The 18,848-nt window shown below is 39.2% G+C and overlaps 1 protein-coding gene across 2 annotated transcripts in view; it reads right to left on the reverse strand.

Moving 5' to 3' along the window:
* shq1 (SHQ1, H/ACA ribonucleoprotein assembly factor) overlaps positions 1 to 18,848 on the reverse strand; it is a 67,266-nt gene that overhangs the window by 28,169 nt on the left and 20,249 nt on the right. For both annotated transcript variants that reach the window (XR_003935517.1, XM_030135489.1), the window contains exons 8-10: positions 16,852 to 17,009; positions 16,269 to 16,322; positions 3,073 to 3,196 (exon numbers count right to left, since the gene is read on the reverse strand). Coding sequence is in view for 1 of the 2 variants with exons in the window: in XM_030135489.1 (XP_029991349.1) it covers positions 3,073 to 3,196; positions 16,269 to 16,322; positions 16,852 to 17,009 (336 nt within the window). In the remaining variant the exon portion in view is untranslated. The remainder of the gene's footprint in view (positions 1 to 3,072; positions 3,197 to 16,268; positions 16,323 to 16,851; positions 17,010 to 18,848) is intronic.

Genomic DNA, 18,848 nt, shown 5'->3' on the forward strand with positions numbered 1-18,848 from the left:
ACCATCCCTTTCTTTATTTATACCATTCAAGCCTTTGCAGCCTCTCACCCTCAATCAGTTATCAGGTGAAGTGAATTAAGTCTGTGAGGGTTTAGTGATTAGGCCTCAGGGTGGATTTGGGACGGAGCCAAACACTCCTGCCTTCAGGACTAGTAATGTATGAAGCCTCTTTCACTCAGCAAAGAGCATTTCTCAGAGGAATAAGTGTGACATCAGTGTTTTATGACCCTCCCAGACGCAAAGTAGGAAAAAAAGTGTTGCAATTTTCAACAGCTCAAGTATGAAATAATAAACTGTGGGAAAATTTGATAGCAGAAAACAGTACCTCTGCTTAATGTGTTTGCTGTAATTACTGTAGACAGGCGAACAATAACTTGTCAAAGACTGTAAATGTAACATAATGACAAAATTCAAGGCCGATTAAGTAACATTTAATGCTCATTGTTTCAATGCTGGCCCATCTGCTCTGCTCATCACAGAGATTATCGGATTATTTAACAGCGATGACATTACATATGGCAAATAAACATGGCTACACCTTTGCACAACACTACAGGAAGGTTCTGAGTGAATGAAGCTGAAATACCTGCTTTATCTTGACAGTCAAAGAATAATAAGAAAGCTGTGGGATTTAATTATCGTCTAGTTTTGACTCCAGAAACACAGTAGAAGACAAGAAAATGCTAAAGATGCACTTACCTTTAAACATAATAGAAATAATATAATACTGATAGCTGATACGGATGTTGATGTTTAAAATAATACCTGAAGATACAAATATTTTCTGCTTGTTTTTTATGTGTTTGGATAAACGCGTGTAGTGTCCACACTTACGATTAGAGATCTTCACATTTCAACAAAACACATGTTAATGAGATAAAAAAAAAAAGGAAAAGAACACACTCCATGTTAGTCAACTTTATCTAAACTAAAGAAGACAAATGCATTTTCATGAGACTGATGTGTGTTCAATATCATCTTTCTGATCAATTTTACTTTAACCTCCTGAGACGAATAGTTTTTACAGATACATTTTAATTTTCTTATGGAAAGTGCTTTGCAGCGGACAGCTTTTTTTTTTTAAGTAAAGCTGTGATAAAGTAAAGCTGTTGTCCCCTACAGAGGACAAAAATGCCTCTCAAGAGGTTAAATTAATTACTTTATGTTACAAAAATTAGTGATTGACAGCTGAAATGTCACACTGTGGTCCTGAATCAGAAACCAACCAAGCGGCAGTGGGTGGAAGTCATGTCCCTGCTTCTCCACTGCAGCAAAGAAATGCCATCCTACATGGCAGCTCCCCTGATTGCAGTATTTTGGCTTTTTTTTTTTCTATATCAAGAGGAACGACATCCATCTACATCTAGTCTAAGCTGCTTTCGGATGCCGTAGGTGTGTCTCCTCATGTAAATACACTGCCTCACACTTCTCGTAGAACATCACATCAGTGTCGATTGAGATGGATTATTATTACAAAGGAAAGTCTTCCACACTTCCTTTAAGTAGCGCTCATATTTGACTGACTGACAGCGGCAATGCACAGTGAATGCATGTGCAGCCGTGCTTCTTATCTCAGTGTGTTTGCCTCTTCTTGTCATCCACATCCTGACAGCAGTGTGACCCTGAGGACCTCTCCTTGACGCCTCCACCCCCCCTACCCCCCAGGCTCTCTGCTCTCTCTGTACCTGCCGGCCGACTCCTCTGTCAAAGCCACCGTGAAAGCAGGTGGAAGCGCTCCTTGAGAATACTGGCCACACTGCCAGAGGGCTGTTCAAATATTTACCCCTGGATAACATTTCCTCGGAGGCCTTAACCTGTGTGCTGCCATTACTGCGTTTGTTTTGCTAATACCTATGAATGTTTGCTTTCGCAGCCACTTAAATGAAGTGCCTCAAAATGGGGCATGCGTTTCCATTTGCCTTATCCTGACAAATTAATTAGGGTGTAAAGTAACGCTCGGAGGAAACACACGCCAGGCTGAATTACTGTACTGTTACAGTTCATTAAGGAAAAGCCGCTATTACTCATACTTTCCTAATGCTTGCAAATAATAAATGTTATGAGTAGTTATGATTATTATAAAATAATAGCGATAATTTACTATTTTTCCTGGAGATAGATATACACAAAGCCTCAGCACTGCCTGTCAGTTTCTCATTATCAGATTGGACAAAGCAGAGCCTGAGTGTGATGTTGTGTGAGCTGTCAGAAGGCGTTGGCACCATTTTCAGGCTCAGGGTGAACGCGAGAAAGCTTGTTATGGCAGAAAAAAAGGGCGTCAGTTGTAAGAGAATAAAGGTGAAGGGAAGAAGCGACTCCGACTGCTGCTTCCCCGGCTCTCCTGATCAACTCATCTTCCTGTTTAATGAGGCGCAGAAATGCTAATCTGGAGCTTAAAAGGCCTTTAATTTGCTGTCATTTACCAGCGTTAAAATCATCACAAGCTGGATAATCTCAGCCCTCACGCATCTTGAGTGTGTTTACACTGCCGAGTTTCATCTGTCCGCGGGGGCTTTTGATTTAAAGATTACTCTGGGCTTTGAGATATCAAAGTCAACAGTCCGTTCTCGACTAATCCACATTTTTGCTCCCCGAGGGATAGCAGCCGGGGCCCCTCTTCTGCTTAGCTGGAGGAATATTACTTTCACACTCGCACCGCAGTATGCTCATGAACCACTTTCTCCAAACACTGCTTGGCTTTAAGGCTGTGGATCCGTCCAGCAGGGTTGTCAGATTTCTTTTTCAGCAGCATCTGCTCGCGTTGGAGCTACATCCGTCTGCACACTCCAGAACTTATTTACATATAAAAGCAGTGCTCCGAAGAAACCACAGGGTGGGCAAAATCAATTAACACTAATTAGCAGCGATCGTGTGTTCGCAGCGGAGTGAAATGGATCCACAGTAAGAGGCTTTGGATGGAGCTGCTAATTTTAGGTTAAAACCCACAAAGAGGCTGCTGCCGTGAATGCGTGGCAGACGCTGCGGGTCAATACCGGTCTGAAGAGGTCAAAGGTCGCCACGGTGATGTGTGTGGCCTTGCCTGTGTGTGCGCTTTGTGGGGGTTGTTCTTACCTGAGTGCAAAATCTTTACGGTGTCGCGTAGAGCTGCAGTGACCATGGAAAAGTGTCTGTAGAGCGGAAAACACACAGCCCTCCGTCCGAATGACACCAGGACGTCCCGTAAGGAGTTAAACGTCTGCGGAAAAGATAAAGACATTCAGATAACACCTGAGCACAAATCACATCCTCGTTTTAATATGAAAGACATGTAGGTTTTAATTAACTCAATTTAAGGTCATTTTAAGACCATTAAGTATGATTTTTTTTTTTTTTTTGTAACTTATGTTTTGTTAGTTTTAAAGGAACAACAAGAAAAAGAAAACACAACAACATAAATAAGTCTGGGTAGCACAGTCTTATCAATTATTTTGCTTTTATAATGTCCATTTTTTCCACTTTTTGTTCATTTTTGGTTCTTGTAGTCTCAATCTGTGTGTTAGTTTTTCCATTAGAAATATGTCCTTGATCGTAGTCATCCATTAATCCTTTGATGGTATGTTCATCTTCCCCCAATTCCTTGTTATACATTTTTTTGCAGCTATCAACATCACCTTTACCAAATATTTATCGTATTCACATATAGTGTCATCACCAAAGTTGCATAAATAAAGAATTTCAGGCTTCTTTGGAATTGTGTATCCTAATACTTGACATAGGAGATTGCAGATCATTTCCCAATATTCCGAAAGTTTTGAACATTTCCAAAAAACATGAGAATGGTCAACATCCATCTCCCCGCATTCTCTTCAACATTCCTGATGCCTCTGGAACTGTTTACTTTTGAACTTGGGTGTAATAAAAAATCTTATAAGATTTTTCCAGGCAAATTCCCTCCATGTCCAAGAGCTAGTAGTTGTATGATGTAATATCCACATGTTTAGCCAATCTATATCATCAATTTCTATGTCAAATTCTCTTTCCCATTTCATTAAGTATGAAATTTAAGATGTAGAGTAGAAATCGATCATAGTCTGGGACACAATCATTCCTATGCAAATGCTGCTGTTTAATTAGCATTATGTAACCAAGCTGTTCCTTATGGTGGTCAGTTTAAGCTTTTTTTGAGATTAATGCTGTCATTTCACGTGGACAGACATGATCTCTAGATTCAAGTGATATAATCAAAAAATGAAATCTCTTTATTGATGTTGTGGAGGATTTATGTTTTTAACCAAACATTTTCAGGCTATATAAATGGAGACTGAACTCAAAAATGCTCTTTCTGGACTAAAATTATAAGACTGGAAAAATACTTTCATAATTCCTGTACTGTATGATGGAAAAAGGCTGCATTTTGGATTTTTATGAAGCAAGAAATCTCAGTCTTGCCTAATTTTAAATAAACCTTGATTGATTGAATTAATTTGACATGTTTGTTTTGACATGAAAGTCGCTGTTAGTGTCAGTATTGATGCAAAAACTGAATGGTGGTAGCTAACCAGAGTTGTAGGGGTTAACAGTGTTGAGAACAATATTGGATGATGGATTTATTTATTTATTTTATAATAAATTTTTTACTGACATTCAAATATCAGACATTAAGACCCGGTACATCATATATCATACATAAATGCCAAAATAATATTTTTGTTTTATGTCCAAACACTGAAAACAAGGCAGATAACCAAATAAAAGAAGAAAAAAAAGAAAAAAAGAAGAATATGTACAAGTAGGGAGTGATCTTTTCCATACAACACAATGGGTGATGGATTTTTAATCACAGACCCCCCCCCCCCACACACACACAATTTTCTCATGCGACTATAATGACTTTTAGACCTCAACGAAAAGAAAAAATTTGCAAGATTGTTTAATATTGTTCTGATGATATGACTTAATAAAACAAACTAACCTTGCAGTCACTGTGAAAGAAAACTAAAAGCTAACTGGGGTGTCAGTGACTGATGAATGTTATTTCTTGTGATTCAGACCCTGTTTTCCAGTGTGTTTAGTGTGGATGTTAATACTGAAATGACAATGAAAATACAGTTAACTAGTCAAAACTAAAACCCTTATACCAAAATATAAATGAGTGTTTCCTTTCCCGAGGTGCACTGAGATTCACATTCATTACTTTCATCAGGCTTCAGCCAAGCAGTAAATGTGCTTTTCTTGGGCCCAATCCTGTGGAACTTGCACTTACCCTTTTAGATGAATGCAACATTAACAGAAAAAACTCTCACACAGCCTCCAGTGGCCAAAAGCATCTTCTGATCCTAAAGATTTAATAACTTGTGATCCACTAATCCTATCAATACATGTTAATATGAGGTAAAATGCAGTTTGTCATCTTTTCATGGTCATCAGATATGACCCATTTGGACGTTCAGAGGCTCCGTAATTACCGTGGAAACACCGTCATCTTCTACACCATTGATTCACCAGTAAAACCCATGGAGTTGGATCAATGACAGTGGAAGGACACACTGGGTTTATGTCCAGTTAATGATATATTTTGCTGAAAAATATGTAATTTTCTTCAGTTTTCTCTGTTCGGATATAATAATCTTTAAATTTACTCTGAGATGCAATGACCATCTACATGGTCAATAAATTAAATATATGAAAATACCTGATTTTTTTAGATAACTGCAGCAGCACAGCCAATAACCTGGAGGGGGTGGGGCATGAAATGGCTCATGTGCATTTAAAGGGCCAGCGCTCAAAACAACCTTTCTGGTGTCATTACTGAGAAACAGGGTTGAAGATGGACCTGTGGAGTTGAATTAATGAAGAATTCAGACCCAAGCAGAGCATTTACAGTTTATGTAGACCACAGGGACATGTTTGAAAATGCAGAATTCCATTAAAAAAAGGCAAAATATCACTCCTTTAAGGTTTAAAACTCAGATTATTGGATTTGTAACTTCTTTAGACTTGCTGGGTCTATGTCCTCCTGGGAGTCAGCAATGCATTTTTGTCCTCTGTAGGGGACAAAAGTTTCACAGTTTTACTTATATGCAGTTGCGGAAAAAATTATTAGACCGCCCCTTGTTTTCTTCAATTTCTTGTTCATTTTAATGCCTGGTACAACTAAATGTACATTTGTTTGGACAAAGAGTTTAATTACAGAATTGAGATCTATCCATTTTCCATGTTTTCTTGATGATAACCAAAATCACTTCCGTTCTTACATCAATAGCTATGGCATTGTACTGACAAAAACAGTGCTTTTAGGCATTCCATGTTTTCTTTTCTGTCTGTTCGAGTCACATGATTCACACAGGAGTTAGTACTTGATTGCATAACCATTGTTTTTGAGGACTTTTGATGGTCTAATAACTTTTTCTGCGACTGTATGCTGTCCCTTGCAAAGGACATTCCATTAAAAAATAAATAAATTTTAAAAATAAATCTGAAACAACTGGTGCATTATGCAGTTTCCAATCGAGACAAATTTTTAATGTAAAAAAGCAAAAACTTTCACTTTTCTTGGTCTCTTGAAGGATATAGAAGAACAAGATGCTGTGATGGACGGTAAAGCTTTGGTTTGGTCAGTGAAATTGGCGATGGAATTCCTCTCCCGTTGGCGTGCATCGCTGCTGCTACTGAGCTAATTACTCCTAACAAGTCCTCATTTATAGAGCTGGCAAAATAGGAGCTCACAACTCTTAAACACCTCTGCAGCCGTGGCCTGTTAATTGCTGCTGCTCTTTAATCACTGCCTTTGCTCTCACATTTTCTCTGCACTAATGGACGTGGAGCCTGGAGACAGAAACTGAGATTTTATCCCTTGTTTCTCTCTTTCTTTGTGGCTTGTTAAGGATGTGTTGTGAGCTCGCGAGTGCGTGTCATCGGGGATCATGTTCTCCCCTGGGCTTGTTTAGTAGGAGTGTAAATACAGTCTGCTGCTGAAGGGGTAGAGAGATGGTGGAGAAGGGAGGAGGGGGGGGTGAGGGGCTCAGTCACACCAGTGCAGTCGACTGAGGACAAGTAAACATGTAGCAGATGGAAGAGGCAGGGAGGGGGGAGGACACGGGGTGGGATAAGGTGGTAGGGGAAGGAGAAGCAAGGCGAGAGAGAGATAGTGAGAGCATAAGAAAGAGATAGCAGAGTGAGGAAACAGGCTTCATATCAGCGGTGACACACAGACAGACAGGCGGTCAAAGACGGGGAGGAAGCTACTGCCAAGCCGAGCGGAGGGTGGAGGGAAGATGGAGGGGGAGGGGGTCTGGGAGTGAGCGAGGTGGCCTGGTGATGGGAGCTGACAGCTCTGCCGACTGACTGACGAGCAGTAAAGAGCTGCCAGGCAGGTTGAGACTTCTTTACATCTGCTGCTCTGCCGCCACAGTGGGAAAAACACTAGCTCTCAATCTACGGCCGCGGTCTCACACTAACTGCAAAGTAGCTCTGGGGAATTTTTTTTTCCCCATAATGAGCAGTGAAATGCATCAGTGATTTGGTCAAAAGAGGTGGTCGCCTAATGAGGACAGTCTGGGTTACTTTGATGTAGGATATATCAGGTATGTATTACACCTGTGATACAAGTACAAGGTGAACAGTTAATGAACAAGCACCTACATCACTGGGTCAGGACTGAGGAGAAACACATTAACAAAACAGCGATAATGTAGATAAAATGCAAAATACTGTGTTTAATTACACAGTTATTAATTGCAACGGTGTAATGGAAAACACTGCAGCTGTCAGTTTGGAAAATGTGGACATAGTATTTACTTCATGGTTTTTGTCTAAATACTGTAATAATGTAAGTGTTAAATGGTGCTTTTCAAAGTTTTTAAATCAGGGTTTGAACACATTTTTCAAGGTCAAATTCAAGCCCTTTCCAAGCACTTTTAAGGGTCATCTTCAAATTTTTCCAACACCATGTTATTAGTGGGGTAAAATACATATCTACAAGAATATATATACTCAGGATTATATTTTTTTGCTTTTTAAGATCAAGATCCTTTATTGTCATGCACCACACACTGAAATTTAATTTGTGCTTTTAACCCATTACATGCAGGAACACACTACAGACTAGGAGCAGTGGGCTTGTCATAGCAGGCACCCGGGGACCAAATTAAGTGCCTCGCTCAAGGGCACATCTGCCAGTCCGTGGAATCAAAGTGGCAACCCCTCGATCACAAGCCAACTCTCCAGCTGACTCTATAGCCCTCTAGGCCACAGCTGCCCCACATCACCGTGATGTACATTGTATTATGCTATAAACATCTAAAATTATGTTTCATAATAGCAAAAAGTTTAGAAATTAAAGGAGAACACAAAGTTTTATCCAAAAAAAGAGAAGCCACTTCTTCAGGCACACTCACACCGAGAGAAAGGTTAAGATAAAAATGTACCTGGAGTCAAACTTTTCTTTTCTGACATAAAGTTTTATTTCTCAAAATGTATCACCTCTCTGTAAGTAGCTTTGGCTTGCCATCTAACCTGGCAGAGTTAATATTAAAAATAAATTAATAAATTACATTATGGAGTTAGAATTGCAAGCACTTTCAAGCACTTCAACAAAAATTCAGACACTCTTCAGACCTTGAAAACACAACATTGAAATTCAAGCATTTTCAAGGATTTCAAACACCCCTACAAACCCTGAATGTTGCATTTTATTAACTGTCCACTAAAGGGCGAGTTGGTTTAACAATTAAATTCACATTAACAATTAAAAAAAGAGATAAAAGGAGATAATCAGAGTACAATTACATTCTGAAAATTGACAGATTATTTAAAGGAATAACTTTAAAGATGCTCTATTCAAAATTTAGATTCCAAACTCTCAACAGCAGGGGGAAGTCTATAATGCAAACTATCAGATTGCTGATAGTTTATATTATAGCTCTGCTAGCTTAGCAATGTTTTAAGACAGAACACAGCCACAGTAAATTCTCAAATCACCTGTTTCCTGTTCGGTTTGTGTTGTCAATAGCTGCACTAAAGATCTATTTGGAATCGTCCACACAAGGTCATTATTGTCTGTGCAGAACAATCTTTCAAACTGGTTTTGCGATGTTTCTTCGCACATTTATTTCACTCAAATGCTACCTGTGCTATAAAACAAGTTCTATTTTTCTCCAGTTAAAGCTCAGATTACTGAATTGGTATCCAATGCTGACCAACATGCTCATCCTTTTTGCCAGACAAGACATTACACCATTTTGTGTTTCCATACATTAATGGTGACTCCTGGGTTCAGTCCTAAACCACATGACTCCCTTTAACTCACCTAATGTTACAAATTACATTACAGAACATGTGCTGTGTAATCTGTCATGGAGTATATTTTAGATTTACCCCTTAAAACACTGTTTCTAGTCTGCTTTCAAGGCAAAACACAAGGATTATCCAAGAATAATAATGCCTTCATCTGAATACATTTAATACAAATATAGATTTACACGTACAAAGAAACCATTTATATTTGCATATTTTGTCACTATAGTTAATATATTCTGTCATAGCTGTCTGTGAAATAGAATCATCTAAAGTACACGTCATGACATCCATGACTGTCGCCTCAACAGCCTCCAGGAATAGGCACGAGGCGCTTCGCTTTAGATGATATTTTAGAAGATATTTTAGAGCTTTTAAGTTCACGTCAAACCCTCTTTTATTCTGTCACAGTACACGAAGATGACGCTGACATATCACTGGCAGCTGAATTCAACCACTACTATTAAATAACACTAACAAAAATGTTGGTGACAGTTTGGTGAATCTGATTTGAAACACTCATGTGAACCAACTTTAAAAAAAAAAAAAAAAGCTTAAGAATACCAAGCCTTCTTTCCCAAAGCCTTTTTTGTCAGGTTTATTGGCCTCAGAGGGGTTATTATGGGCTATCCGAGAACTCAGAAAATGCATCTTTTGTTTTACAGTTTCTCCTTCCATTCGCACCAAGCATTCTGCAGAGAATTCATTCCACAGTGCAGAGCGCACATGTGAACCACAATCTTCTCCGTAACTATGATAAATTCCTGCAGCGAAAACCCCATCACTGACATGTGAGGAAGCCAAATTTCTGTCGTCTTTATCTCTGTGATCAATTATTCTGCACATCAGTAGATCGTAGCTCATTTTACAAAACAGGGACCGGTTCCAAGAAGCAGTTTGCATGACTAATCTGGAGAAAGCTGCTGAGTAAAAACACATTCTCTATAAGTTTGACGAGAAAAGACCAGATTTGCATCAGTTTTTGCTCAGTAAAGTCACATTTCTCATTAAAGCTGCTTCTTGGAAATGGGTGCAAACTGCTTTTTTACACTTGTGTGGTCGTCTCGCAGCAAAACCAGACGAATGCGACACCGCCAACACTGAAAAAAAAGTGTTTAACTTCACAGCAATGTGAATAAAAAGGATGTGCTAAAAGAATAGGGAGTGTAATGAGCTGAGACCAAACAGTAACTGGGATTTGTCAAAGTGGAGCGTCTTCAGGGGCTTTAAACGAAGGGAGAAAGTCAAGCATTGTTTTGGTGTTTTACTGGCAGGTACTAATCTGAAAGAGGAGACAGATAAGACACTTAAAACACTTGGGTTGACACTTGCACTCGGGGATTACGTAGTGACAGACCACACACTCCGTCGGTTAATCACTGAACTGGAACACCTGTTTCTGCTCCTGTTCGGGGCATGCACCGCTGATTATCACATGACAAACTCACATTAGACGCAGCCTTGAAGGTTTATGTCAGTGCAAGTATCGGGGAAATCAGCCAGACTCTACTGTGCCTTCAAACTAATCTGTCAACAAATTTACACAAAGTGAAACCATGTGTGCTTGCATGACCGACTAACACGCTGGCTGACGCATTGATGTACACTTCGATAATCTCTCACCTCTAATTACCTCATATTACAACGCAACCAGCTGCCAATCTAAACAACTCTGTGTAATGGCAGCTACCTACAGCGGGAACTGAGCCAAGGAATGACGACGGGATATTCAAAGACGAGCAGAAACGCTGAGTAGTTCAGGCATATTTCTACCTAATTATGATCCCGAAAAGGTATACGGTGTCACTTCATGTCATTTTCTGTTCTTGTTTATCCTGGTTTTGCCTCCTGTTGTATTGTGATTGCTTGTTTTGTAGATCTGGGTCGACACCATCTGCATTTCACCACATGACGTCTGCTCGCCAAAGCTTCAAATCTGCTAAGATTTTACCGCTGCTTCCCTTGATCTTCAAACTCATGGCTCGTAAAACTAAAAAAAAAAAAAAAAATGTTGCAAAGATGACGACAAACAGCAGAGAGATATGACAACTTAAGATAAAGATGCTTTTGTTTGTCGCTTGGAGAACTAGAAGTATTTTTCTGCCCATGTACAAATGATTTTTCTCAGTGTTTAACCTTTCCTGTATCACCATTTATGCAAATATTCTCTGCACTTTTTTGCATTTAGCATTTTTTTGTCGTTTGACAACATAAAGAAAACACAGTTGGATGTATTGAACAAAACATGTCAAAACAAGTTGACCACCCCCCAACAATTTATTGTAGTTCAAGTGAATTATACACTGTTTTAGTCCATTTTATATTAAAAAAACCAAACCCTGCCCCTCGCACGTATTGTACCTTATTTTGGCATCGATCCAGCCGATGTCATCATGTCTATGCATGTGTCATCATATCAATTGTTTCTATATATGGGCCAAGTTTGAAGTAAATAGAAACAAAATTGATGTTTTTAATAGACATTTGAAATTTCGCTCATCATAAGTAAATGAGAGAAAAAAAATAAATAAAAATGAATAAAAAAATTTAACTTTGGCCTACTTTTCCCAAAATGTAATGACATCTATTTTGGGTCACTGGCAATCTATAAAGCTAATTTGGTATGAATTCAACTAACAGTTTTGCTGCTAAAGTGTTAACAAACAAACAAACAAACTGAACCAAAAACAATACCCCTTGCCTCCCCTTCAGGGTGCAGCGTAATAATTAGAACATTTCTGCTGTATTGGTCACCGCAGAGGGCTGCTATTTACACATCCCCATGCACTTCCACCATATGTGTCGTCTGTTCCTGTTGTGTAGTAAATGAACAGTTCAGAAATCTCATGGAGATTATTTTGTTTATGTTTAATTGTAAAGCTAATTTTCTTTAAAAGGGAGCACTGCAGATAGTTTGGGCAGCATCTGCTTACTCTCGATTTTCTGATGATTTTCCATAGAGGCCTATTATTCTTTTTTGCTAAGAATATGCTTAAATCTCCAAATATTTGTTGATTCTTTTTAATCTTTAAATTTTCTGGCCATATTTTCAGGTGTTTTCCTATATTTAATTATATCAGAACAGAGAAAACTGAAGAAACTGAAGTGAATTTTTCAACAAAATATATCATTAACTGAACATAAAAACTAGTGTGTCCATCCACTGTCATTGATCCAACTCCATGGGTTTTACTGGTGAGTCAATGTTGTAGAGGATGACTGTTTCCACGTTCACTACGGAGCCTCTGAACGTCCAAATGGGTCATATCTGATGACCATGAAAAGATGACAAACTGTATTTTACACCAATTATTTACATGTATTGATAGGATTAAAGGATCAGAAGGTAGTAAACATTTCAGATCAGTAGATGATTTTGGTTTAGGGTTCGGTACATTAAAAAAGCCGATATTATTACTGTGATAAATCTATAAAATGGGTTGCAAAAGTCCCTTCTGCTAACTGACTAAAAATAATGACAGTTTTCTTCAGTTAACTTTATTTGGTTGTATCTGGATTTTAATAATTAACGGCTGAAAATAGCAGCTAATAAATCTCTATTAGCACCATGTTTGCTAATGATATTTGATGATGATATTCAGCACCATGCCAATAGTCTCACAGCTGGCAACCAAACCTGCCAACAAGTCTCCTGAACACACATGTGTAAAGCCACGGAAAACAGTCCCATCTGCTAATGAGCCCACACAAGCCAATCTCAAAAGCAGATGTGAGGTTTGCCTTTCACTTGCATTATCTAACAGGAAGGAACACTCGGAGGCGGTGCGAATATCTGCGAAATCAGTGGAAAGACTGTGAACAACGAGAAACACAAGGTCTGACTGTATCTGAACACCTGTTTAGTTTGGGAAGAATGTGATTGAGTTTCCAAGCAGCTCGTTTTGTGCCTTTTTGGTGCGCACATGTGTGGAAATTCAGGAAAAAAAAAAAAAAAAGAGTATCCCAGGAACATTTATTCTTAGGGGAGGAGCAAAAGTTACCAGATCAATAAAAGGTACAAGTAACTATGTGTGATGAATAAATGCTGATGAATATACAAAAGTGTCTATTTAATGAGATGTGAAAAATTTCAGCAAAAAGTCAGAACTGATGAGGAGATCGCACTGTTCCTGAAATGGCAGTGAAATACCACTATGTATGAGGAGCTGTAGAAGCAAATGTCACATTTTGGGACATTTTGCAAACCAAGTGGAAGAGTTTGAAACATTCTGAGTGAGAATTATCAGATGTTTGGGCAGAAAAGCTACAGACAGCTTTAGGTTTTTGGACAAAATCTGATGGAACTCAACTATACTGGTAATTACATGCATTTTCCACTGCAGATATAAACACCCCTTGTAATGCTATCTTCATCATCTAATTAGTATCAAAGTGACAAAAAACTCAAATCCTCCCCTACATCTGCACTCCTTATTTGACGACAGCATGGTTTTGCAGGTTTCCATATAATCCCCTAAATAAATATATCACCACTTTTCCACTGACAGTATCAACATGCTTCAGTTTTATTGAGTTGGATTTATCACTAGTGCACTTCATTCCCACTGCAGGTATAGTACTAGACAAACATGTCTGGTTGTCATAGCGATGGAGGGTAAACTACTGGGATATCATCTTCAGGGCAACTACCCCAAGCAGCTGCAAGCGAAGCAGCAATGGAGGAGGATAAGTAAGTTAGAATTTACAAAATAAAACAGAATGTTACCTCTTTTTAATGTGAGAATGTAGTTGTTTGTACTTCAGATCTGTCATTTTATTTATTTTTACCCCACCCCCTGAAGGAGGAGGCTAGGGGTATTGTTTTTGGTTCGGTTTGTTTGTTTCTTTGTCTGTTTGTTAACACTTTAGCGGCAAAACTATTGGTTCAATTTCTACCAAATTGGGTTTATAGATTACCAGTGACTCAGAATAGATGTCATTTAATTTTGAGAAACGTAGATCAAAGTTCTAATTTTTTATGATTTTTTATTTTTTTTAATCATTTGCTTATAATGGGCAAAATATGTGCTAGGGGCGGGGCTTATTGTGCCTGGTACCACTTGTTTATTTCTGTATTTATTAATCAGGATAGAGTCGAATTGAAAATCTGTTTCAGCATTTTTTGAGATTTCCCACATCGCAACATGTTGACAGTAATACATATTGAATCAGCAACAATACAGGCTCCACCAATCTGTGATCTGTATTATTTTATATTGTGTTTACTATCACATTGGTCATTTTGGAACCTCGGTGAAGGTAGTGGAAACAGTATCCGGTGGTTCGTGCTCTCACAGAATGAAAAACACCAAAAAGTCGAGGCCAGTCAAGCTCATACCAGCAGTAGAAAGGCAGCAGATCCATAAATATAATACAGGCATCTGTGAGTAGAGTATAGTAGCTGTCTTAGTGGTGACTCTGACCAGTCAGGAGTCTGAAGTGTATCCTCATCACCCTCTGATAAAGCCTCAGTTCACTTGGAACCTTGACAGAAGTGATGCCAAAAAACACCAAGTACCAGATGCTATTCACAAGCCGACTGAAAAAAAAAAAAAAAAAGAAAAAAAAGAAAAGCCGACTGAAAAAAAAGGCATGTAGAGTCATGTCATCTCTGTTCTGTGTGGTCGTAAAAGCCCATATCAGTTCATTAATCAGCTACTTTTAATCTCAATGAACTGCTATACAGTAGAACCTCACAGCACAAATTTAATTTGTTCCATGACTGACCTTGTTTTGGAACTTACTCCATCAAATCAGTTTTCCCTATTGAAATTGATGGAAATATAATTAATCTGTTCCAGCCCCCCCCCCCCAAAATCCTTAAGGGTTTTTAAAACAGAAAAAGTGCAGTTAGAAAGAAAACAACAATAATAAAAACATAATAAAAGAGAATGCAAAGAAAATAAACAGGTTTTATTATGATTATGGTGTGAAGAATAGTCACAAAATGAGGCTCGTAAAGCAAATTACGCGTACAAATGGTGCACTCGTACTGTAAGGTTCTACTATATTTGCATGTATTTGATGTTAAAGGAGTGATATTTTGCTTTTTTAAATGGAATTATGCATTTTACAACATTTCCCTGTGGTCTACATAAACTGTAAATGCTATGCGTGTGTCTGCATTCTTCATTAATTCGACTCCACAGGTCCATTTTCAAACCTATTTCTGAGTAATGACACCAGAAAGGTCGTTTTGAGCGCTGGCCCTTTAAATGCAAATGAGCCACTTCACGCCCCACCCCCTCCAGGCTGTTTGCTGTGCTTCTCTATCCCGTTCAACCAACAACTGAACATTTTAGGTAATCTGCTCGAAGTTTGGACATATTTTCAGTTTTTATCACAACCGCTGCTGCTGACAAACAATTATGTCGTACTCAGAGAAGTGTTCGTTAGAAGGTTTGTTCCTATATGTGCAAATGTTGTGATGTAACTAGTTATGAAACGTAACAAATGAAGCAGGAATTAAAACAGGTTGTAGAAATCCACTTGATTTTTGCCAAAATGAATATAAAGACAGCTTGGCAGCACCCGGAGGGTTCAAATTCAAACTTTTTGAACTATTAGGGTCTAAATATACAAATAAATGAACCAAAGACTAATAAAAGTGGGTTTAGCAAAATATGACCCCTTTAAAACCCCTGTCATAAACATAATTTTGACTATGCACTTGAATGCTACTTATGCATCTGTTCGCCACTGAAAATGTCCACTTTGCACCTTATTGTTTGACTGTACAGATGTTTTACCAGTTGTGTTTTGATACGTCTAATTTATCATGTATGGTGTGTTTGCTGTTGTTTTGTATTTTTGTATTCATTCTATCCATCCATCCATATGACAGTGAAAGAAAAGATATGCATGGTCTTTGTCTTGCGGAAACTTCACATAAAAATTCCTTAACATCTGGATGGAAATTGACTTGTTTCAGGTCTTTCCCTCCAGACTCAACTAACAATTGTTTCCTGCACACTTCAGTGCTGTTGAAGAGGCATGTAAGAGGGAATCACTCCTTGTTCATTTCATTCCCTTACCTCCAGCCAGCAAAGAGTCCCACTGAGTTTTCTGATGGTCCACGGTGACTCCACCTGCAGGGAAGAAGAGGACCACTCATCAACGATGGATGCTCACACACAGGAAATGCTCCACTTGAGTTCATTCAGCCGCACTGGGACAGAAAACCCCGAGCAGCACCTTCTTAATGATGTCTGTGTCAATGAAGAATTCAAGATAAAGAATGGGACTTGTTCTGCGCTCTCTCTGGAGGATGGAAACAAAATGATAGATTCTCTTTTTTAGTTTTAATTTTACATTCAGCTGTAGCAAGGGGTTTAATGTTGTTCTTTTTTTTTTTTTTTTTCTTTTTTTGGCCTCATTCACAAATTCCATGAGCTGCTTTTAACAATGAAATCATGTCTGCTCACCTTGCTTTTGTGCAGCTACCTTAGAGGAGTGACACAAAGAGGCCTGGACTGAGCTCTTGGATCTGCTGGTAATCTCTTAAGGCCCTGAATGAAATGGAAGGGGGGTCTAAAGGATTTGAGGATAGAGGGCTTTGTCATCCGAGGCTAAGTGCTGCTCAGGCGGGGTTGCCTCTTCACACATACACTCACTCACATTGTGCTCTCCCTCCGTGGAGCGCACTTCATAGGAATAAGCCAGCAGGATGTCCACCAGGCTGAGCCACGCTTGGTGACGGGACGTCTTGTCCAGCAGGTACGAGCGGTTGGAGAATTTTCTCAGCTGCGCCTTTTCATCACTGGTGAATGAAACGGCTGCAAGAGAAGATTTCACAATCACAACAAGTCTCTGCTATATTTCTATAGAGCTCAGACACCCTGGTCATTACCTTTTGTGCAATGCATGTGAATTCCCCCCTAAAAATGCAGAAGTGGGTGTGAGAAGCTGTGGTGGTGGTTATGAGGGAGGAGGCAGACAATTCTTTGGCTGCATGTGAACTGAGGGAGTGCACGGCTTTGTAATGAGTTTACGCCACTAAAACACCAGTGCTTAAATATTTTCAGTCTCTTAATGAAAATTCACACTACCCTCAGAAATGCGCAAAATGTACATTGCACAACGGAAAACTGGTAATGGAAACACTGCAAAAACTGTCAAAGATCGCAAAAAAGTTTTCATGCCCTCATGAGGTGGTTTTTGAGACGCTTTGACACATTTTACACATTTTGATTTGTCAAGGGCATGACAACAGTTCATTAAACATTGACTGGGTCATTCAGAAATTCTGGATCCACAACTCGTTGATGAATTCTGTACAATTCTCACCCAGCAATCCATTCTACATGGCTGCTGCCATAAATAAGGACTTTGTCTTGGGACGATCAGGCGCACCTGCAGAGTGAAATTGTGAGGTACACACAAAACACTACCACCACCACCACCCCACCCCCCCAGCCTCCAGAAGACCAACAGACCCATCTCGGTCATGTTGTTTTACTTGTGGTATTTTTGTGGAAGTCACTTTAAACCAAGATTTCATGTATTTTTATAGAGGTGGGTCAGTTTGGTTCAGCAGTGGCCATTTGAACTTGGATTACAATAACCTGGCTGCTTGTCCATATTAACTGTTTTTAGACTCAAGACTACACCCCTAACGCAACTTCTGGTGTTGAAAATCTGCATTCTGTCTTTACTCACTGTTAAGAGTATTGAAAGTCTGGCAACAAAAAATCGTATCTTGTTTTAAGTTCAAAATTGAGTGGTGTGTTTTTAAATCCCTTGAGTGTACATTTTATTATAACATGGTAGCGTGTTACAATACAATGTTGAAGCTCCGCAGCTTCAACATTGTACTAGCTTGCTGTGTCACTGAGCAAAACTCCATAGGTATTTATGGGATATTTGTCTGTGAACAGGTGTAGAAAAACACTAACAACTTTCCAGATGAATTATGCAGGAAACATGTACTGGAACGAGCTTGTGAGGACAGAGATTGCACAATAAAGAAGACTAGAGAATCTAACACTGAAAGCACTTTGCAGTGTACAAACCTTATGACATATAAGTACACCTACAATCTAATTATACACCAAACCAAAGGAAAACACAGCCAAGTGAGCCATGCACACACATTCCCAAAGCAGGAAGAGGCAGTTTTGGCAAAATCTGCCCATGAACCTTGGGCTGTAGACATTTTGTGTGCGGATCCAGAGGATAGAGAACAAGGTGAAGTGTACAGACAGCAGCACACCATGACCTGCAGCCTGACCTCAGAAAGAAGAGATCGAATTTTGGCTCTTATGTTGTCAAGATATGCAGGAAAAGTAATGCTTTCTGTGTTCATACTCTCGAATGTTCTGTAGCAATAAATAAGATTCTGTCTTTGTTTCTGACAAACTCATCACCACAGCCTCAGCATCAAACTGGAGCATGGCATCATCTCCAAACCTCCATTCATCACAGAACTTCAAAGAATCTTTGTACATGCTCTGTCTTTCTTCCCGTCAGTGGAGTTTTGGCAGAGAGGTGGCTTGTGACTGAAGGGTTGTATTCCCCAGTCTGGCGGAGAGTTGTTGGCTGATGTGCCCTTGAGCACTTAACCCCTCATTTGCTCTCCGGTCGCCTGATATGACAAGGTCACTGCTCCTACTCTG

The sequence above is a fragment of the Sphaeramia orbicularis genome, chromosome 5 (genome assembly GCF_902148855.1).
Source record: "Sphaeramia orbicularis chromosome 5, fSphaOr1.1, whole genome shotgun sequence".
NCBI classification, from domain to species: domain Eukaryota; kingdom Metazoa; phylum Chordata; class Actinopteri; order Kurtiformes; family Apogonidae; genus Sphaeramia; species Sphaeramia orbicularis.